The sequence below is a fragment of the Oncorhynchus gorbuscha genome, linkage group LG10 (assembly GCF_021184085.1).
Source record: "Oncorhynchus gorbuscha isolate QuinsamMale2020 ecotype Even-year linkage group LG10, OgorEven_v1.0, whole genome shotgun sequence".
NCBI lineage: Eukaryota > Metazoa > Chordata > Actinopteri > Salmoniformes > Salmonidae > Oncorhynchus > Oncorhynchus gorbuscha.
The window spans coordinates 75,108,098-75,131,868 of record NC_060182.1 but is presented as its reverse complement, the minus strand read 5'-3'; the positions used below and the strand labels follow the sequence as shown (position 1 = coordinate 75,131,868).

At 44.6% G+C, this 23,771-nt stretch overlaps 1 protein-coding gene across 1 annotated transcript in view; it reads right to left on the bottom strand.

Annotated features, from left to right (window-relative positions):
* Positions 1–1,512: 1,512 nt before the first annotated feature.
* The window catches only part of LOC124046575 (all trans-polyprenyl-diphosphate synthase PDSS2-like), a 30,273-nt gene continuing 8,014 nt past the window's right edge, over positions 1,513–23,771 (bottom strand). Inside the window, exons 2-8 of the mRNA XM_046367104.1 lie at positions 21,527–21,664; positions 9,473–9,671; positions 6,364–6,427; positions 5,069–5,262; positions 4,322–4,456; positions 4,168–4,203; positions 1,513–3,171 (exon numbers count right to left, since the gene is read on the bottom strand). Of these exons, the coding sequence (XP_046223060.1) occupies positions 3,016–3,171; positions 4,168–4,203; positions 4,322–4,456; positions 5,069–5,262; positions 6,364–6,427; positions 9,473–9,671; positions 21,527–21,664 (922 nt within the window). The 3' untranslated portion in view covers positions 1,513–3,015. The remainder of the gene's footprint in view (positions 3,172–4,167; positions 4,204–4,321; positions 4,457–5,068; positions 5,263–6,363; positions 6,428–9,472; positions 9,672–21,526; positions 21,665–23,771) is intronic.

Below are 23,771 nucleotides of genomic sequence, written 5' to 3'. Positions count from 1 at the left end.
ACAGCATATTGTTCCTAATGCACTGAGTGGTTTCATCCATCACGGTCAGCCATGTGATGGTATTAACAGGTGTTCGCGGAAAGGTAATTTGTGAAAAGACTAATTGAAACTCTATCATGGCACTATTATTGATTAGAGATCTTTCAAATTCACACAAAATACACTAAACAAAAATATGAACGCAACATGTAAAGTGTTAGTCCCATGTTTCATGAGATGAAATAAAAGATCCCTGAAATGTTCCATAGACCACAAGTACTCACGTCTTCTTTTGAGTGTCATGTAGAGATTATGCCCTCTTAAAAAATCTTTAACTAGGCAAGTCAGTTAAGAACAAATTCTTATTTACAATGACGGCCTGCCCCTGAACGACAGATTTTTACCTTGTCAGCTGGAGGATTCGATCTAGCAACCTTTGGGTTACAGACCCAATGCTCTAACCACAAGGCTCCCTGCCGCCCCTTGAAGACACTCGTTGAAGTCTGAAGTCTCTGTTTTGTGAACTTTGAAGTGGCATTGTCCTCTGTCTGTAAGAGCATGATGTGGGGATGCTGTAATGGAATCTGTTTTGCTGTGCTGGCTGGCTCTCCACTGCGCCCCATCTGTAATTACACCACACAGACACCCACTCACAGGGGGTAGCTGCTGCCTGCTGCCCCCTCCAATGTTATTTGTGTAAACTCAGCCATCTTGTCAACCTAGCAGTCTGGGTGCGACGGATAGCAAACCACAAAAATCATCTCTATGAGCAATAACAGTGTTGGGTTGCAGATGTATGATACTGTACATGGAGCGGTCACTCTGTATGGAGACTTCTAAACTGCAACCTTCCTTCCTCCCTCCCTGCCTTGAAGTGTTAGGACCAAATTTTAAAGAGATCCACACCTGTAATTCTGGGCCTGTAGCAAGGATCTCAAGAAAGACCGGTAAATGTTCTCAGGAAAAAAAAATCGCAGTTAAGAAAAACTTTTATTTTAGTTATTTGAAGGCCCAAATCGGTTTCCCTCTAGTCTCCTCTTTATGTTTGGTCCCTTTAACATCCTATTTTTTTCCTCCTGTCTGCTCACGGCATGGATTAATATTACATCAATGGCCAGAGGCTTGCTCTTGTACACAATGTTCCTACTAAATGGAGGCAACACTGCAGCTAACCTAACAGAGCCAAAAACATAGGAGTGGACTCAAACTACTACCCACATCCCATCGACTGAAATGCACATTTTTATTTAAATGCCCTCTGCATTACTGGATCAGCCTCGCAGTCCTAGTCTTTTCCCCTTCCTCTGTACCACATGCCCTTCAGGCCAGGCCGCATGTAACAGACAGACACTGATGGTAGTGGTGACTCTTCTCCACCAATGTTCCCTCTATTTTTTGGCACTGAGCAAATTTCAGATCTGTTGAGTGCAAACTTGAATCTTGTGAAATTTCTATGCAACTTCCGGTGCGTGTTTATTGTACCCGCTTTAATTTACTGTTTTAGGCTACTGTGGCTATTTGATACTGTGGCTATTTGATACTGTGGCTATTTATATGTAGGCCTACCAGTAGCCCTATTATGAAAACAACAATGGAGAAAATGCATCACATAACATTTTAACATGGAAATAGCTGTTCTATCATTTAGCCTACAGCAGCAGCCAATGTGTGGTGTTCAATGAAGGCCTACACTCCATGAGACTTTTGACATAAACATGCAGGGCTTGACATTAACCTGTTCATCCACTTGTCCTTCAGACAAGGTGACTGAAAATGAGGTGTTTGATGCAAAAACCACTTTGTAAAAATAATACATTTTATTTTGTAGTCTCTCTACCGTTATTACAGAGAATCAGACAAATGATGCTACCCTCTGCCTATTGGTTACTTAGCTTATTCAAGTCTGTCTCAAAATACAATAGTGCCCCTTTAGGACAAAAAAAGCTCTTTACCTGACTTGCTTTTCAAAGATGTCTAGAAATGTACAGGTTTTGTGCTCTTGTACGATGCAATCACTACCACATTGCTGACTACAAATTAAGTATAACTGGGCCAATAACTCACTAACTAGCAAAGAATATTAACAAATGTGCACACGTGGCTACATGCAGCTCTTGCTTTGATCTCAAAACAAGCGCATAATAATCCTTACCGCTCATGCTGTAAAACTCCAGTTCAAAGTGAATGGCACAAATCCATATGATAAATGGTCTGCTTTGCAATACTGCAGCTGACAGGTTAAGGCTCACCGGTCTGTGTAGAGTACAGGCCTGAGTCATGCCTGTCAATGCAATAGAATCATACTCCAATGCGTTCTGCCTACAACAAAATCTCTTTCAAAGTTTGTTTTGCATACAAAGTCTTGCATAGTTTGTTTTGTTTCGGTATGTTGCATTGAAAGTGGCTAATGTTGTGTTGATTCGATCACAATTCCCACAGTAAAGGGAAATTGTTGACAGTGTTTAACTAACGGGGAAACCTCTAGAAAGTTGAGTGAAGTTCAATCTCATGCTTAGAGGGAACATTGTTCTCTACCCAGTTTCACACCTTGGCTATCCCCTGCCGAGTGCCAGGGAAACCACAGGCTACCACCCTGGCGCCAACCCACAGCGCACATCGCCCCAATCAATACCCTTGCATTTCCTGTCCATTTGCTGCAGGTCACGGGAATGGGACTCATTAATAATTACTGCTGGCGGAGCTTCAAGTGTGCTGCTCGTGGCACGGCCAACGAAAGTTGACATTTTCCCATCCTAGATTTTTGTTTTCTGTTGCACAGTGACAGAGCAAAATCATAATAGCAGTAAAGTAGTAAACACAAAATAACTCAGATGACTGGATGTGAATTGTTTTAATAGCAAACAGTTAAATGGAGTTTTAAAGGTGTGATCTGTAGTTTCATTTCCAGTAAACGCCGGTCGGACTTAGGGGGTCGTGAGTATTCTGCTCACTGATTGGCTTAAATGGAACCAAGATTGTTTTTCTAGCATCGATTGATTGTGCACGTTGTCCTGTGGACACAGGAGAGTAGGGGGGTCAGAACTTTGTGACAGCGCGAGCGATGTTCTCCAAGGCTGAACGTGCCTCAGAGGAAGGGAAACACTGGATGGACTCCAGAGCCTTGTTGCCGTGGTAACGGCACAGATCTATTGTCGAGGTGACACCTTTCTCCAATTTGATCGTGGACCGCAGCTGTTACAGGAAGAGACCATAGGACAAGACTTCAGCATTTTTTATGTAAGCAAATGTTGAAATGAGCATCCTATTGTGAACACTGAGGATGGGAATGTGCAGTGGTCTATATAAAACTGCATTGGTCATGAGACTCCCTCTCCCCCAGACACACTGAGTAGTCTTGGGTGTCTTTCCCCCCTTCTGCTCCGGCTCAGTCAGGAGATCTTTTTGCTTAGGGCGTTCTACCTAATGAATTCTGGGACTGAAAAGACCCTGTGGGCTTTCGCTTAAAAAACAGCAGGCAGGGAGCATTGCTCCACTGCACTAATGTGGGTGCACGCTCCTCAGTTTGGAAACGGGGACACAGCAAACTCCAAGTCTCCTCCACACTCCATTAGTCCCCAGAAAGTCCTGTCCATCACTTTCTCTTCTTATGTTGAACAACAGGTGGCCAAGATATCCAAAATATGGTCTGACTGAGACCATTTCCATGGTTGTTCAGACTGCATTACATTTAAGACTAACAGGAGCAGCACACAGGGCACACCTAGTGTTTGACACAATATGTATTTCAGCGTAAATGCCCAGGCAAACAGGACACATGTATTATATTGTAAATACTAATCTATATGAAAATGATCGTAGCAATAATGACTGTGGTGCAGTTAGGAGGATACATTCTCCCCATATCCCCCTCGTGTCCTCATGAAGGAGATTCTCTGACAATGCAACTGTCTCGGTCTCTCTGTCTCCTCCACAAATAGTCTTGGGTAACTAATCCCCCACGATCTGGTTTCAGACGTGACCAGAGATCCCCCCCCCCCTTTGTCTCTTCCTGCACCCCCATCTGTCCCCTCCTTTCCTCTCTAACTGACTTTGGGAAGGAAATGTCAAACTTGAGATTGGTTACAGTGGATATCAACACTATCTAAGTATCTTTGACAGTCTTACAACACACCTTGCTACCATGCCACAATAAAAAACATCCACTGTATGTACATTCACCCTGCTGACCTTTGTATAGTCCATTTTTCTTCCAATAGTTTTTGCCTGCTTACAGAGAAAATGATGGGAAAGAAAATTCAAGAAGTATTCACATTTACCTTGTAGCTATATAAACAATTAAAATGTCAGAAAAAGTAATAGCACAGGATAAGTGGTTCAGTACCCGTTGCAGCTGATGACACCATCTCTCCTGCCCCACAATCTGACGGTGGAAAACCACAGGGGCCGAGTTAAAACTGAAGGTTACTGGGTCTGCTGAGCTGCTGCTCTTTACAAATAGCTGCAGGTCAGAATTCAACTAAAGAGGGGGGGAATGACAGCATTAGTCTATAATCATGACAGCCTAATCATGATCCTTACATGTTACATTTCACCATCTCTCAGTATATTGCAAATACACGCTGTGTCCTTTTCACTCACATTTTCACTTTTTTAGGAAAGACAAGGGAAGCAGCATGAATCTATACTTTTCAGCAAAGCCAATCTTTCAGATTTTGTGCAATACTTGCCTTGTGGCATTTACATTTACATTTAAGTCATTTAGCAGACGCTCTTATCCAGAGCGACTTACAAATTGGTGCATTCACCTTATGACATCCAGTGGGACAGTCACTTAACAATAGTGCATCTAAAACTTAGGGGGGGTGGGGTGAGAGGGATTACTTATCCTATCCTAGGTATTCCTTAAAGAGGTGGGGTTTCAGGTGTCTCCGGAAGGTGGTGATTGACTCCGCTGTCCTGGCGTCGTGAGGGAGTTTGTTCCACCATTGGGGGGGCCAGGGCAGCGAACAGTTTTGACTGGGCTGAGCGGGAGCTGTACTTCCTCAGTGGTAGGGAGGCGAGCAGGCCAGAGGTGGATGAACGCAGTGCCCTTGTTTGGGTGTAGGGCCTGATCAGAGCCTGGAGGTACGGAGGTGCCGTTGTGGCCCAATGATAGATTCTTGCCATATTTGTAAGCCAGTCCTTGTGCATCTTTGTCATGTTTGGCAAGCTCCATCGCTGCCTGACAGCTTTTTGCCAGCAAGGCACCATGGGACAAGAATGTCTGCTCCTCCCACGTGACCATGTTGATTTCATCAGTCAGGCTATTGTCCTGAGAAGAGCAGTTTACATCAAATGTTATGTATTCAGTTATGACTGTTTCCATTATGTAGAAGTACATTTTATCTATATATCTATATTTCCAATAACAGCTCCAACCATAGAATATATAGTACATAAGAGCATGTCACTGGAAAAATATAAACTGTAGACTAAAACAATTTATTTTGTTATAAAATTGTGATTTATAAACACAGTATAAAGCTCCAAGGAGAGAAGAGCCCAGGTTGAAACTGGAACCTCCTCTGAGGTAGAACACAACACTGAGTTCTGCTGGGAAAGCTCTTCTTCAAAGGGTGAGGTGTAAACCGTATCTCTCTACCCGCACAAATAATCAGGTACGTCCAGTAGCATCCAGTACATAATAATAGCAGATACCTGATAGAACAGTGTTATTCATTTAAGCCCACTAAATAGTTTGTCCAATTTAATAATTTAGTAAAATGCATGTTTTAGTTTTTTTAATATTTGAGTTATGACCATAACTGTATTAGGGGATGCCTTGACAGATTTTTTTAGGAATGTTCTCAGTTTGTATGATATCATGTAACTACAGGTAACTGCCAAAATAAAGGAAATACGAGTAAATAAGGGATACAAAATATATTGAAAGCATGTGCTTCCACACAGGTATGGTTTTCTGAGTTATTTAAGCAATTAACATGCCATCATGCTTAGGGTCATGTATTCAACAATGCCTAGTTGCCCATTATTTTGGCTACCATGGCTAGAAGAGATCTCAGTGGCTTTGAAAGGGGGGGTCTCAAAAGGAGCACAGGTGGTTCAAAAGGGTGTGTGTGTGTCTCAGTCATCAGATCTCAACCCAATTGAACACTTATGGGAGATTCTGGAGCAGCGTCTGAGACAGTGTTTTCTAGCACCATCAACAAAACACTAAATCAACTGAAGATTTTATGGAAAGAAGGGTGTCACAACCCTCCTGTGGAGTTCAAGACACCTGTAGAATCTGTGCCACAGTGCATTGAGGTTGTTCCCTATTAAGACACTTTATGTTGGCGTTTCCTTTATTTTGGCAGTTACCTGTAACTTTAGCTGGCTAGGGTGACCCTGGTAGTGGTATTGTAATTGTCTTACCTTAACTGTTGTGGATCTCATGGTAGATTCCCTGCACCAAGTCACCAATGGCACTCGATATCAACTCCACAACCTGTCAAACGCAAAAGAAAAAAAGCTTTGCTTAACCACCATTGAAAGTATTTTACGTAGTATTGAAATTGCTCTAAAGAGAGATGGGGATGGGGTTTAGACTAAGAGGGTGTCTGGGTTGTAAAATTGACCAGGTCTAACTCCTCACATTGCCAGCTCATTAGCAGACCAGTGTGGACTGACTGAGGACTGCCTGCTGTTTTTATTAAGCACACCCAGACTGAGCTTTATCAATTTGAATCTTATTTATAGCGACCCCCAGTTTAAACTGTATTATGAGGCTTTATCAGGTATCCAGTCTGAGAAGCTGAAAGGCAGATGGCAAGGCAGAAATCAGGAAATGTCATGAGGGCTGAGGGGTTGATGAGGCTCTGGAGCAGTGGTCTGACATCTGGTGCTGGGGCTCTTGTCATCAACAACCCAACTCAGAATTGATTATCAATTTGATACCTTCTTGTTTTTAGATATAACTTCACTCTGCTCAACAGGGTGTGGCTGGGCGGTATTGTATATTCATAATTTTTATTGATATGTTTTACACTAGCTCCCTCCCGCGCCTTTGTGGAATTCTCACAAGTCTACTAGGTCCAAGTGTGTGGGCATGTAGTGCAATGAATGTAAAAAAAATCATCATATTGTGTCATCTGTCTGCAGTTGCCCAGACCCTCTTGCAGTGGGAATCCAGGACTACATTTTAAATTGCACCCTCACTCACACGCATGATACTAATACTACAAAGTAAATTCAGTCAGGCACCTTATTTTGTATGCTTGTCATCAGTGACCGAGTTTAAATAATCACAAACACGATGTTTATCAGGTTTGTCTTCTTTCACAATCAATTGCTCCTAAAGAACAGCGTATGGGCACAAAGATTTACAGTTCTAGGTAGATAAGACAATCCATATGTTGTACTCTCTTACAGTCAAGAGGTTTTTTCATGATTTGAGAGCGTGTCTCTATCAGAGTCTTCATAGTGCGCTCGGGGTAACCAGATCCTTTAGGAAATATTAAAGAAACTCAAGCCTCACAAAAGGCCCAAAAGGACAATACCCCTACAGTGTTCCCAGATGTGCTGTCTTTGCTAGGCTGTGAATGAGGAAAATGAAGGTTGGGGGGGTCTTTTTTTGGAAAGTATCAGATAAGCCACGGCCTCCCCCTTACTCTACTCCCAAATCCAGGCAGATCGTGTTTTGCCGACAGGTCTGTGAGGGAGAGAAACCGGAGCTGGGCTCCGAGATCACTTTACCATTTATACCGGCCTAGGATACCTCTCAAGGCCGGAACACATAATCCAGATCAATTGCTCCCCTAAAAAAATTCCCTGGTTTATGTGAAATACTTATACACCTCTAAGCGCTTATGCTACGACTGCTGCTACAGTCATGTCTGTCTTGGTAACCCACAACAATCCTTGAAAAATGTAAAATATCAAGCAATTGGTGAGTGTGAACATTTTAGTGTGAACATTCATCTCTATCAAGTATTGAATAGGGGTCTCTATTTGTGACTGTCCGTTTATTTAAGAGACAGTGTCATGACCATAGTTTAGACATGCGAGTACTAGGCTGTTTTACAACTCTTGTGAACATTTTACTGTTAGGGGGAGAGTGGGAGGCACATGTATATATGTCCAACAGGGGGAGCTCTAGAATGTAATTACATTATTGAAAAGATGACAATATGAATTATACTGCAAAACAAATGAGTGTCATGATGTTCATGTAAGGTGTTAAAAATGCCTATGTATATCAATTTGACAATGCCCAAATTTAAAGAAACAGTTATCAGAATTGTCATTTTAAATGCCTGTTTGTCTGTCTGAGCATGAACAATCTGAGCTGAGGGGAGAATTTGGAAGATTGCAAAGCAGAGAGAAAATAGGCTATTATGATCCTCTTGTGCAGCCATATTCTGACCGTGGAGGTTGGTGACACATTCTGACCGTAGAGGTTGGTGACACATTCTGACCGTAGAGGTTGGTGACACATTCTGACCGTAGAGGTTGGTGACACATTCTGACCGTAGAGGTTGGTGACACATTCTGACCGTAGAGGTTGGTGACACATTCTGACCGTAGAGGTTGGTGACACATTCTGACCGTAGAGGTTGGTGACACATTCTGACCGTAGAGGTTGGTGACACATTCTGACCGTAGAGGTTGGTGACACATTCTGACCGTAGAGGTTGGTGACACATTCTTACAGTTGGTGACACATTCTGACAGTTGGTGACACATTCTGACACATTCTGACAGTTGGTGACACATTCTGACAGTTGGTGACATTCTGACAGTTGGTGACACATTCTGACAGTTGAGGACACATTCTGACAGTTGGTGACACATTCTGACAGTTGGTGACACATTCTGACAGTTGGTGACACATTCTGACAGTTGGTGACACATTCTGACAGTTGGTGACACATTCTGACAGTTGGTGACACATTCTGACAGTTGGTGACAAATTCTGACAGTTGAGGTTGGTGACACATTCTGACAGTTGAGGTTGGTGACACATTCTGACAGTTGAGGTTGGTGACACATTCTGTCAGCAAAGGATTGCCAGTGGACTGGAAGTGAACTGTGACCCCCATGCCCACACACGCACACTGCAGAAGTGCTTGGTAAGAATGAGTAGAAGAGCGTAAGAGAATGTAACCGGTGTAAATGGGGGTGCATTATTCCCACCCAAGCATATTTTGTGTGTGTGAGTATCAGTCTGCCTGCCAGTCGCCTAAGTGAGAAAATAGATTTGTTGATTCGATCAATCCACAACGGCCAGAAAAACTTGACACAGCATGCTGATGTAAGTGGTGTTTAAACTCCTCTGCTTATACAGTTTGTATTCTCATCAATTTCCTTATCTGTATTGTAGTCATCTCAACATTGTCAAGTATCATCTTCATCTCACTGACAATCTATTGAAACCTCAAAGGTAAAAGGCTGAAATCAGATTGCATTTTGGAAGACATTTAAAGGCAGAACGAAAACTAGGCAAGAAATGTGTCCATCTCCAACAGAATGTTATATGATGACTATTTCATACCTTAGTATTGTTTAGCTGGGCCAGTCCAGTGCAAGCATTGGCAAGCAAGAACTCCCCACTGAGAACGGACATCTTGTTTCCAAACTGCATGTCCTTCAGGAGACCGTCAGAGTTGGTCCACTCCTTTAGGTTGATGATCCCACGATGCACCAGGAAAGCCGTGTGGATGAGCTCGTTGACTTCAGCCAGGTTCCTCTGACTACAGAGGAAATATATACATTGTCGAATTGTCATCAGTAAAGCATACACTGAACAAAAATATAAAATGCAACAATTCCAAAGATTTTATTGAGTTACAGTTCATTAGGAAATCAGTCAATTTAAATTAATTAGGGCCAAATCTATGGATTATGCTGAAACATGAGGTGATTGCGGTGGATAAATATCACTTGTTATTGATATCTACATAGCGCATTGATGTGAATCACACTGCTGCTCTCTCATTTAGCTATTTGTGCTTTGTGGAATGGGTTGTTGTGGATGGCTGTTCACAAATCTAAATCAAATCAAATTGTATTTGTCACATACACATGGTTAGCAGATGTTAATGTGAGTGTAGCGAAATGCTTGTGCTTCTAGTTCCGACAGTTTAGTAATAACCAACAAGTAATTTAACTAACAATTCCAAAACTACTGTCTTATACCCAGTGTAAGGGGATAAAGAATATGTACATAAGGATATATGAATGAGTGATGGTACAGAGCAGCATAGGCAAGATACAGTAGATGTTATCGAGTACAGTATATACAGTATATACATATGAGATGAGTATGTAAACAAAGTGGCATAGTTAAAGTGGCTAGTGATACATGTATTACATAAGGATGCAGTCGATGATAGAGTACAGTATATACGTATGCATATGAGATGAATAATGTAGGGTAAGTAACATTATATAAGGTAGCATTGTTTAAAGTGGCTAGTGATATATTTACATCATTTCCCATCAATTCCCATTATTAAAGTGGCTGGAGTTGAGTCATTGTCAGTGTGTTGGCAGCAGCCACTCAATGTTAGTGGTGGCTGTTTAACAGTCTGATGGCCTTGAGATAGAAGCCGTACCAGGCGGTGATACAGCTCCGCCAGGATGCTCTCAATTGTGCATCTGTAGAAGTTTGTGAGTGCTTTTGGTGACAAGACAAATTTCTTCAGCCTCCTGAGGTTGAAGAGGCGCTGCTGCGCCTTCTTCACGATACTGTCTGTGTGAGTGGACCAATTCAGTTTGTCTGTGATGTGTATGCCGAGGAACTTAAAACTTGCTACCCTCTCCACTACTGTTCCATCGATGTGGATAAGGGGGTGTTCCCTCTGCTGTTTCCTGAAGTCCACAATCATCTCCTTAGTTTTGTTGACGTTGAATGTGAGGTTATTTTCCTGACACCACACTCAGAGGGCCCTCACCTCCTCCCTGTAGGCCGTCTCGTCGTTGTTGGTAATCAAGCCTACCACTGTTGTGTCGTCCGCAAACTTGATGATTGAGTTGGAGGCGTGCGTGGCTACGCAGTCGTGGGTGAACAGGGAGTACAGGAGAGGGCTCAGAACGCACCCTTGTGGGGCCCCAGTGTTGAGGATCAGCGGGGTGGAGATGTTGTTGCCTACCCTCACCACCTGGGGGCGGCCCGTCAGGAAGTCCAGTACCCAGTTGCACAGGGCGGGGTCGAGACCCAGGGTCTCGAGCTTGATGACGAGCTTGGAGGGTACTATGGTGTTGAATGCCGAGCTGTAGTCGATGAACAGCATTCTCACATAGGTATTCCTCTTGTCCAGATGGGTTAGGGCAGTGTGCAGTGTGGTTAAGATTGCATCGTCTGTGGACCTATTTGGGCGGTAAGCAAATTGGAGTGGGTCTAGGGTGTCAGGTAGGGTGGAGGTGATATGGTCCTTGACTAGTCTCTCAAAGTGAGTGCTACGGGGCGGTAGTCGTTTAGCTCAGTTACCTTAGCTTTCTTGGGAACAGGAATAATGATGGCCCTCTTGAAGCATGTGGGAACAGCAGACTGGTATAGGGATTGATTGAATATGTCCGTAAACACACCGGCCAGCTGGTCTGCGCATGCTCTGAGGGCGCGGCTGGGGATGCCGTCTGGGCCTGCAGCCTTGCGAGGGTTAACACGTTTAAATGTCTTACTCACCTCGACTGCAGTGAAGGAGAGTCCGCATGTTTTCGTTGCAGCCCGTGTCAGTGGCACTGTATTGTCCTCAAAGCGGGCAAAAAAGTTATTTAGTCTGCCTGGGAGCAAGACATCTGACATCTGACGCAATACGAAACATATCCCAGTCCACGTGATGGAAGCAGTCTTGGAGTGTGGAGTCAGCTTGGTCGGACCAGCGTTGGACAGACCTCAGCGTGGGAGCCTCTTGTTTTAGTTTCTGTCTGTAGGCAGGGATCAACAAAATGGAGTCATGGTCAGCTTTTCCGAAAGGAGGGCGGGGCAGGGCCTTATATGCGTCGCGGAAGTTAGAGTAACAATGATCCAAGGTTTTTCCACCCCTGGTTGCGCAATCGATATGCTGATAAAATTTAGGCAGTCTTGTTTTCAGATTAGCCTTGTTAAAATCCCCAGCTACAATGAATGCAGCCTCTGGATAAATGGTTTCCAGTTTGCAAAGAGTCAAATAAAGTTTGTTCAGAGCCATCGATGTGTCTGCTTGGGGGGGGGGGGGGTATATACGGCTGTGATTATAATCGAAGAGAATTCTCTTGGTAGATAATGCGGTCTACATTTGATTGTGAGGAATTCTAAATCAGGTGAACAGAAGGATTTGAGTTCCTGTATGTTTCTTTCATCACACCATGTCTCGTTAGCCATGAGGCATACGCCCCCGCCCCTCTTCTTACCAGAAATATGTTTGTTTCTGTCGGCGCGGTGCGTGGAGAAACCCGCTGGCTGCACCGATTCCGATAGCGTCTCTCCAGTGAGCCATGTTTCCGTGAAGCAAAGAACGTTACAGTCTCTGATGTCCCTCTGAAATGCTACCCTTGCTCGGATTTCATCAACCTTGTTGTCAAGAGACTGGACATTGGCGAGAAGAATGCTAGGGAGTGGTGCACGATGTGCCCGTCTCCGGAGTCTGACCAGAAGACCGCATCATTCCCTCTTTTTCTGAGTCGTTTTTTTGGTCGCTGCATGGGATCCATTCCGTTGTCCTGTTTGAAAGGCAGAACACAGGATCCGCGTCGCGAAAAACATATTCTTGGTCGTACTGATGGTGAGTTGACGCTGATCTTATATTCAGTAGTTCTTCTCGACTGTATGTAATGAAACCTAAGATGACCTGGGGTACTAATGTAAGAAATGTGTATTTGAACCCAATAATGGTTGAATTCAAGAAGTTTAAGCTGCCTATCAATCATTGTTTTGGAAACCAGTGGACAGCCAGTGAAAAATGCGCTCTTGCAAATGCTGCGAAGTGCATCCATTGGCCTAATGGACACATGCTCAAACTCGCACACTTTTGATAAGACTTACAGGGGCAATCTGTAGTTGCTACAACCATTTTTTCAAAGGTTTTCTACATTGTAGAATAATAGTGAAGACATCAAAACTATGAAATAACACATATGCAATCATGTAGTAACCAACAACAAAAAAGTGCATATTTTAAATATATTTTAAATTCTTCAAAGTAGCCATGCTTTGCCTTGATGACAGCTCTTGGCATTCTCTCATCCAGCTTCACCTGGAATGCTTTTCCAACAGTCTTGAAGGAGTTCCCACATATGCTGAGCACTTGTTGGCTGCTTTTCCTTCACTCTGTGGTCCAACTCATCCCAAGCCATCTCAATTGGATTGAGGTCGGGTGATTGTGGAGGCCAGGTCATCTGATGCAGCCCTCCTTCACTCTCCTTGGTCAAATAGCCCTTATACAGCCTGGAGGTGTGTTGGGTCATTGTCCTGTTGAAACCAGATGTGATGGCATATCGCTGCAGAATGCTGTGGTAGCCATGCTGGTAAGGTGTGCCTTGAATTCTAAATAAATCACTGAGAGTGTCACCAGCAAAGCACCTCCCAACACCATCACATCTCCCCCTCCATGCTTCATGGTGGGAACCACACATGCAGAGATTATCTGTTCCCCTACTCTGCGTCTCACAAAGACATAGCGATTGGAACCCAAAATCTCACATTTGGACTCATCAGATTAAAGGACATATTTCCACCAGTCTAATGTCCATTGCTCGTGTTTCTTGGCCCAAGCAAGTCTGTTCTTCTTATTGGTGTCCTTTAGTAGTTGTTTCTTTGCAGCAATTCAACCATGAAGGCCTGATTCACACAGTCTCCTCTGAACAGTTGATTTTGAGATGTCGGTTACTTGAACTCTGTGAAGCATTTATTTGGGCTGCAATTTCCAAGGATGGTAACTCTAAAGAACGTATCCTCTGCAGCAGAGTTAACTCTGGGTCTTCCTTTCCTGTGGATGTCCTCGTGAGAGCTAGTTTCATCATAGCGCTTGATGGTTTTTGAGACTGCACTTGAAGACACTTTAAAAGTCCTTAAAATTTTCCAGATTGACTGACCTTCAGGTCTTAAAGTAATGATGGACTGTCATTTTGCTTTGCTTATTTGAGCTGTTCTTGCCATAATATGGACTTGGTCTTTTACCAAATAGGGCTATCTTCTGTTTACCACCCCTATCTTGTCACAATACAACTGATTGGCTCAAACACATTGAGAAGGAAAGAAATTCCACAAATTAACTTTTAACAAGGCTGTTGATTGAATAATTGAAATGCATTCCATGTGACTACCTCATGAAGCTGGTTGAGAGAATGCCAAGAGTGTGCAAAGCTGTCATCAAGGCAAAGGGTGGCTACTTTGAAGAATGTCAAATATATTTTCATTTGTTCAACTGGCAGCGTCATTAAACAGTACCCACAAAACACCTGTCTCAACGGTAACAGTGAAAAGGCGTCTCCGGGATGCTAGCCTTCTAGGCAGTGTTATATTAAGATGGGCAAAAGAACACAGACACTGGACAGAGGAACTCTGCCTAGAAGGCCAGCATCCCAGAGTCGCCTCTTCACTGTTGACATTGAGATTGGTGTTTTTGGGGTATTATTTAATGAATCTGCCAGTTGAGGACTTGTGAGGCGTCTGTTTCTCAAACTAGACACTAATGTACTTGTCCTCTTGCTTAGTTGTGCACCGGGGCCTCCCACTCCTCTTTCTATTCTGGTTAGTGCCAGTTTGCTCTGTTCTCTGAAGGAAGTGTGCACAGCGTTGTACAAGATCTTCAGTTTATTGGCAAATTCTCGCATGGAATAGCCTTCATTTCTCAGAGCAAGAATAGACTGATGAGTTTCAGAAGAAAGTTATTTGTTTCTGGCCATTTTGAGCCTGTAATCGAACCTACAAATGCTGATGCTCCAGATACTCAACTAGTCTAAAGATGGATAGTTGTATTGCTTCTTTAATCAGAACAACAGTTTACAGCTGTGCTAACATAATTGCAAAAGGGTTTTCTAGCGATCAATTAGCTAATCCAAATTGATCATTTTAAAAGGCTAACACAACGTGTCAAAATAAAAGATTGTTTTTCTCCAATGTTTGTAAACATTGTAAATAAACACTTCATTGATTCATAACATGGTTAAAATAATAATTTTGATATTGTGGATGGTCAGTCCTTGCATCCATAGCTCTGTCTATTAATCTGAGAGTGGTTACATTTATCCAGGTGTAACGGATGTGAAACGGCTAGCTTAGTTAGCGGTGTGCGCTAAATAGCGTTTCAATCGGTTACGTCACTTGCTCTGAGACCTTGAAGTAGTAGTTCCCCTTGCTCTGCAAGGGCCGCGGCTTTTGTGGAGCGATGGGTAACGATGCTTCGTGGGTGACTGTTGTTGATGTGTGCAGAAGGTCCCTGGTTCGCGCCCGGGTATGGGCGAGGGGACGGTTTAAAATTATACTGTTACATTGATGCTGTTGACCCGGATTACTGGTTGCTGCGGAAAAAGGAGGAAGGTCAAAAGGGGGGTGAGTGTAACGGATGTGAAACGGCTAGCTTAGTTAGCGGTGTGCGCTAAATAGAGTTTCAATCGGTTACATCACTTGCTCTGAGACCTTGAAGTAGTAGTTCCCCTTGCTCTGCAAGGGCCGCCGCTTTTGTGGAGCGATGGGTAACGATGCTTCGAGGGTGAATGTTGTCGTTGTGTGCAGAAGGTCCCTGGTTCGCGCCCGGGTATGGGCGAGGGGACGGTTTAAAATTATACTGTTACACAGGCACATCTCTCAGCTGTGGATTTGCCCTTTAAACAGCTGCATATTATCAAGATATCAAAGTGTCACCAACAAAAAGGTAAACAATAGGCCTATAGCAAATGCAGTATACGGCATTCATTTTTCACATGTAAATAGGACTTCTCAGTCGTGCTCCAAAGCATGCCATTCCATGAGCGCAGCATTTATTTTTCACCTCGAATCAATGAGCCCAATCAGTCCTCCATGACAACAAAATCATAAACAGAGTAGGGCTGGCTAATAAATAAGTCCTTAGTTTTGAGGTTATGCTCAGGTAAAACAATTTGGCTTATCTATACTTCCATATTTCAAAGTCCTATTCTTGAAGATCAAGGGGTATAACATTTATTGGAATTACTGGAATTGTAATAGACTTTGGTTTTTAATGTAAAGATATAATTGAATCATATTATTATATGTAGTAGAAAGCGATGGGTTAGAAGACACCTATATAACCAACCCATAAAGTAAAATGTAAAATCCATATATGCCAGCAATGTAAACTTTTACATTGATTTATCCTGCAATAGATGTTTTTCAATTGGTAAAATACATTTGTCTAATTCTAATGCCCCTTAATGTAATCTAAAAGTAACTGAATGTAATCAGATTACATTGCTGAGTTTGGGCAATGCAAAAGTTACATTACTGATTAGAATTTGACAGGTAAGTAATAACGGATTACATTTAGAAAGTAACCTACCCAAACCCGCCCTTAAGCATGGTTGTGGCTAATTCCCATTGCTGTACAGACTAGTATGGTAAGCAATCTATTGTGATAATGTCATTTATACAATGGAAAAGTTATAACCTACTTACAATATGTTTGCTTCGAATGACTTACTACTTCAAAGTCATGTTGTGATAATATATAGCCTTAGTGTCTACCTGATTAATGATGATCGCTGGCAATCAACTGCAATGATTTGATTTATCTCTAGAGAAAAGGTGCGTTGGGCTCACTAAAACAAACTAAATGGAATTCAAAATCGGTAATTTAGTTGATTAATAACCGAAAAAACACATACAATTCGGTTAATCGCTCAACACTATTCCAGAGAAACGGAGTCTTTTGAAAGAGAGAAATTAAACTACAACCGAGGTCTAACAGATCTAACTTCAAATTTTGAATCTTAGGTTGCAAGATATGATCGATATATTCTATGTATTTTCGTTGTTATCTAAATAACTAACGGTAAAGTCACGTATCCAGGTAATCTCGCTTCAGAGCGCGCTCACTACAGGACATGAACGAGCGCGTATCTCGTGCACTAAATGATGCCAGGTAATAAGAATGTACTGGGATAGGACTGCAGATGGTTCATTATGCATGTATGAGCCATGCATTGACACGTCGAGTCCAAAACGGCACGTTTAAAAAACAACGAGCTAATGTTCAATCTTCCTGAACGCATTTTTAAAATACATTTCAAAAATAAAAAGTTCTCCATTATTGAGGAAAAAGAAATAAGCCTTTACTAAATTCCATTATAGTCATTAGAAATAACAGCTATTCTTGATTACCAGAGAAAAGACATGCAAATCATTTTTGAATGGAGCCTTTGTACATAGTCTGAGGGAGGCTATAATCAAACGTTGATTCAGTCTTTGCTGGGGGATAATTAAATCCCCCCTACATATGGGCTGAGCCTGCCAGGGCAAGACAGACATACCAACCGGGGGGATCAGTCTGAGGAGGGAGCCAGGGATGGGTGCGCTGATGGACACATTAGGGCCATCTTTCAGATGGTGTGAAACAGTCCTGATAAGACATTTCAAATCCAGTCATCTGTCAATTCTAGTTGTTCCTGCCCATAATACACCGTACACATGCATGCCTTGTCTGGCAGCAGGTAATTGCATGTTCTACAGTTGTTCAGAGAGAGTTGTTAGTAAAATGCTATAATGTCATTTATTTCGCTGCTCAATCATACCCATTGTCCCCCTTCTGTGAAGAGTAGTACATTTGGCCTCTCTTTGACAATGTCTTTCATTTCAATCCCTGCCACTGCATTGATGTTATTAACACACAGGATTCAAATGTGTCGGTGTAGACATTTTAACAGACTACAAGTTAGGGATGAAAATTACATAGATAAATTGTTCTCAACATTTAGGCTAGTTTAACATTTGATTCATGGATTCAACATTCAATGCAGTTGATTAATTTATCTGGTACCACTACTTAAATCAAATCTTAACCTGGGTACAAATCTTAGACAGATACTGAGCGTATTGCTACTGCAGCAAAAAGTATAAAGCAGGCTATTGAGTACACCCTGTACAAATGCAGCTAAACAATAATAATAATGTTGGCACTGGTAGCTATTCCGACAGACACCCTTCCCACCACCACCACTCCTCCAACAGACACACTTCCCACCACCACCACTCCTCCAACAGACACCCTTCCCACCACCACCACTCCTCCAACAGACAACCTTCCCACCACCACCACTCCTCCAACAGACACCCTTCCCACCACCACTCCTCCAACAGACACCCTTCCCACCACCACTCCTCCAACAGACACACTTCCCACCACCACCACCACCCCTCCAACAGACACCCTTCCCACCACCACCACTCCTCCAACAGACACACTTCCCACCACCACCACCACCCCTCCAACAAACACACTTCCCACCACCACTCCTCCAACAGACACACTTCCCACCACCACCACCACCCCTCCAACACACACTTCCCACCACCACTCCTCCAACAGACACACTTCCCACCACCACCACTCCTCCAACAGACACACTTCCCACCACCACCACTCCTCCAACAGACACCCTTCCCACCACCACCACTCCTCCAACAGACACCCTTCCCACCACCACTCCAACAGACACCCTTCCCACCACCACTCCAACAGACACCCTTCCCACCACCACTCCAATAGACACCCTTCCCACCACCACCACTCCTCCAACAGACACCCTTCCCACCACCACTCCAACAGACACACTTCCCACCACCACCACTCCTCCAACAGACACACTTCCCACCCCACCACCACCACTCCTCCAACAGACACCCTTCCCACCACCACTCCTCCAACAGACACCCTTCCCACCACCACCACTCCTCCAACAGACACCCTTCCCACCACCACCACTCCTCCAACAGACACCCTTCCCACCACCACCACTCCTCCAACAGACACCCTTCCCACCACCACCACTCCTCCAACAGACACACTTCCCACCACCACCACTCCTCCTCCTCCAACAGACACACTTCCCACCACCACCACTCCTCCTCCAACAGACACACTTCCCACCACCACCACTCCTCCTCCAACAGACACACTTCCCACCACCACCACCACTCCTCCTCCAACAGACACACTTCCCACCACCACCACTCCTCCAACAAACACTTCCCACCACCACTCCTACAAACAGACACCCTTCCCACCACCACCACTCCTCCAACAAACACTTCCCACCACCACTCCTACAAACAGACACCCCTCCCACCACCACCACTCCTTCAACAGAAACACTTCCCACCACCACCACTCCTCCTCCAACAGACACACTTCCCACCACCACCACTCCTCCAACAGACACACTTCCCACCACCACCACCACTCCTCCAACAGACACACTTCCCACCACCACCACCACTCCTCCAACAGACACCCTTCCCACCACCACCACTCCTCCAACAAACACTTCCCACCACCACTCCTACAAACAGACACCCCTCCCACCACCACCACTCCTTCAACAGAAACACTTCCCACCACCACCACTCCTCCTCCAACAGACACACTTCCCACCACCACCACTCCTCCAACAGACACACTTCCCACCACCACCACTCCTCCAACAGACACACTTCCCACCACCACCACCACTCCTCCAACAGACACACTTCCCACCACCACCACCACTCCTCCAACAGACACACTTCCCACCATCACCACTCCTCCAACAGACACACTTCCCACCATCACCACTCCTCCAACAGACACCCTTCCCACCACCACTCCTCCAACAGACACCCTTCCCACCACCACCACCCCTCCAACAGACACCCTTCCCACCACTACCACCCCTCCAACAGACACCCTTCCCACCACCACTCCTCCAACAGACACACTTCCCACCACCACCACCCCTTCAACAGACACCCTTCCCACCCCACACTAGGACCCCTAAAGAAGCCTCACAGTCTCTGCCTCAGATCTTCAACTCATGATAAACAGCGTTGGACCCAGGGGAGGAAAAAGGGGAGAAGGGGACTTGTGTATAAATAGCTTCGGCAGCCGGTTGCATAGCAACTCATGCCATCTTGCTGAGGCGTTACCGCCCCTAACACGCCCCTTGTCCTGAGTGTTCTGTTCCATTTTCCTCCCTCTACAGGGTCCGCAATACCCTGCAATACAGCTGTGCATCTGGCTGTTTTGTCTTCTGTGTCTGTCTGTTTATGTCTGTCTCCCTTTCTGTCTGTCCATCTCTCTGATTCCATACAGCTCTGGCCCTCTCTCTATGCTGAGATCCCTGGTGAGCCATCAGTACTGGGCACTGGAGTGGGAGACATTTTACAAATGCTGTCTGTCAGGAGGGAGGAGAAAATTCCCCTGGAGGTATAAATCAATCCCCCCATCAGTGCTCTGGCCCAGGTGCTAATGAGCCCACATTCCTTCAACAGAGGAGAGAGGGCGAGACAAAGTGAGAGCGAGAGGGGCAGAGAGGGGCAGGGGGAAGAGAGAAAGAAGGGTGGGAGAAAGTGTCAGAGAGAGAGAGTCGACAGGAATACAAAGGACAGGGAATATGATGTAATATAGTTAATCATCATGACACATCACTGACTCCGTTGCACACTCACTGGACTTTACCCCCACTCACACATACTACAGTGACATTTCAACAGACTACATATGCTCACACACACACATGCATTTTGACGCAAAACACACATACACTTCACATACGCTGCTGAAACTCTGTTTATTATATATCCTGATTGCCTAGTCACTTTTACCCCTACTTACATGTACATATTACCTCAACTACCCCATACCCCTGCACATTGACTCGGTACTGGGACTCCTTGTATAGTCTCATTACTGTTATTTTATTGTGTTACCATTTCCATTTTTGCTCATTTTTCATACTTTTTAACTCTGCATTGTTGGGAAAGGGATCGTAAGTAAGCATTTCACAGTAAAGTCTACGCATGTGACAAATAAAATGTTATTTGAGTAGAAGACACAATCCTCATGAAACTGGATGCAACATTTTGCAGTATGGGGATCCTGAAGTAGCTGATGTATTGCTTTTGTTTACTTTTAATTGTTGGTCATTTCAATAGCTGGAGTCCTAATTGTATGGATGGTCGATAACTTGATAAGTCAGACTGTAAGCATATTCATTACAGCCACTCCACACTAGCCCCCCTCCCGTCCTGCTTGACAGACTTCTCCACTGAAGCTATAGTTGAGGCAGTGCTGCTTGCCAGCTAGGAGCAAGAAAAAGGCCATTCAGACACCCAGTGTACCACCTGCCAAACACAACAGCGACTTCTGGTAACCACTTGGCATGGTTGTAGAGTAATCTCCACACAAAATTCCATGTTTCTGGGCAACATTCTGTATGTGTGCGGTGTGCTTGCGTGTGAGTGAGTAAGTGAATGTTGTCATCGGAAAAAAAATGACAAATTGGAGCTGGTGTGTGTGGGTGCTGTCAGATCAGGAACAATGAAAAGTGTGTTCCCGTCTTTTCACCAAGTCGGTGGTAATGAAGGAAAGGAGACTAGGAAAGGAAGCTATGGAGGAACATGAGGCGTGTTTACCTGGGGTAGATGCCGCTGACCATGTCCTGGGGCAGGTGGTCTGAGGCTGTGTGCTGGCTGGGACCAGCTGCCTTGGACATCAACAGGACCACCAGACCCCTCATCTGAAGGTTGTTTCTGCTGTCATAGATGAGGCCCCTGAGAAGAGGGCCAGGCATCAATCAGGCATTTATTGTTGGGTAAGGGTTTATACATTTGTGGAGATATGCCCTTTTCATACACAGAAAAGAAATTTGAATGAAGACAGAAAAATGAATTGTAGGTGAGATCGACACAAATCAGGCATGCCTTGGGCCACATCTTGAATTTGCCAAAATGTTCCATTTCATGTATGATATTTCATCTTTCCCACACATTTAAATAAAATGTCCTTCAGGAGTAAAAAAACAAAACAAAACATATGTATTTTCATCATCCCAAAATCTATTATGGCAAGCAGGGAATTGGCGTGGAATTGGCGTGGAATTGTGGGCTAAGTAAGCAGCCTCTTAACAATGACAAAGAAAATTCCCAGTAATTGTATGGAAATGAGAGGTGGTGTGACACTATATTAATGAGGTTGTGTGTAGCTTTCAACGCCTCTCTCCAGGGGCGCCCCAAAAATCCCTTTATTCCCTCGCATCAATGCTAAGCAAAGAAAATGGCTAATTGCTGCTTCATGGGGGTGACACATAGAGAAAGGTCAACACACTCATGGAGACAACTGCCTTTCAAAATCATAATTAATTCAACTGCATTGTCAAAGAACTGGTGGAGGGCTTTATATTCAATGAGCATACCTTCAAGACATCAACTCAAGAGTTGAGAGTTTGATAAACATTTTCAGTAGCTGGATTTCCAGACAGCAATTAAAAAAAGGTTAGGGGAAGTGTCAACCTGAGAGCACAGCTATGAAGGAAGGTGAAGGAAAAACTAAAAATGTTCTGTTTGTGAAAATTCATGTCATGGAATGCACCTCGGAATATTTCTCCATTGCTTGCATTTTTGTTGGTGGAACCCACCCTTTTATAGTAGAATAATAAATACATCTCAGAGTGTAGCTTTAAACAAGCAAGCTTAGACAAGAGAATAATGATTAATTAAAGACCAAACCATATTGATCAGCTGTGGCACAACACATAGTTTGCCAGCAGAACGGAGCCCCAAACACAATTCAAGCAGAGCTGCAAGGCTCTAGTGGTGGGCTGGCCACTGTGAAGATAAAATAACTGTGGTCCCGAGGGAGCGGTTCGACAGAGAACATCTAATCCTGTCCCCAGGGAGCCCCCTGTGCCATGAATCACACTCTCGTTAGAGCCCTGAGTAGACACCGAGCACCACCCACTCCGCCTGCGCCCAGACACTAACCGGGGAGAGGAGAGGACGAAAGGAGAGGACGAAAGAGACAGACAGAGAATGAAGGGAAAGTGCGAGAGGCAGAGGAAGAAAGAGTAGGAGAAAGAGAGGCGGAGGAACAGAACAAGAGAAAAGGATGGGGAGAGAGAGGGAGAGATGGGGAGAGAGAGGGAGAGATGGGGAGAGAGAGGGAGAGATGGGCAGGGAGAGGGAGAGATGGGCAGGGAGAGGGAGAGATGGGCAGGGAGAGGGAGAGATGGGGAGAGAGAGGGAGAGATGGGGAGAGAGAGGGAGAGATGGGGAGAGAGAGGGAGAGATGGGGAGAGAGAGGGAGAGATGGGCAGGGAGAGGGAGAGATGGGGAGAGAGAGGGAGAGATGGGGAGAGAGAGGGAGAGATGGGGAGAGATGGGCAGGGAGAGGGAGAGATGGGGAGAGAGAGGGAGAGATGGGGAGAGAGAGGGAGAGGAAGAAAGAGTAGGAGAAAGAGAGGCGGAGGAACAGAACAAGAGAAAAGGATGGGGAGAGAGAGGGAGAGATGGGCAGGGAGAGGGAGAGATGGGGAGAGAGAGGGAGAGATGGGGAGAGAGAGGGAGAGATGGGGAGAGAGAGGGAGAGATGGGGAGAGAGAGGCAGAGGAAGAAAGAGTAGGAGAAAGAGAGGCGGAGGAACAGAACAAGAGAAAAGGATGGGGAGAGAGAGGGAGAGATGGGCATGGGGAGGGAGAGGATGGGGAGAGAGAGGGAGAGATGGGCAGGGAGGGAGAGGGAGAGATGGGGAGAGAGAGGGAGAGATGGGGAGAGAGAGGGAGAGATGGGGAGAGAGAGGGAGAGATGGGGAGAGAGAGGGAGAGATGGGGAGAGAGAGGGAGAGATGGGGAGAGAGAGGGAGAGAGAGGGAGAGGAAGAAAGA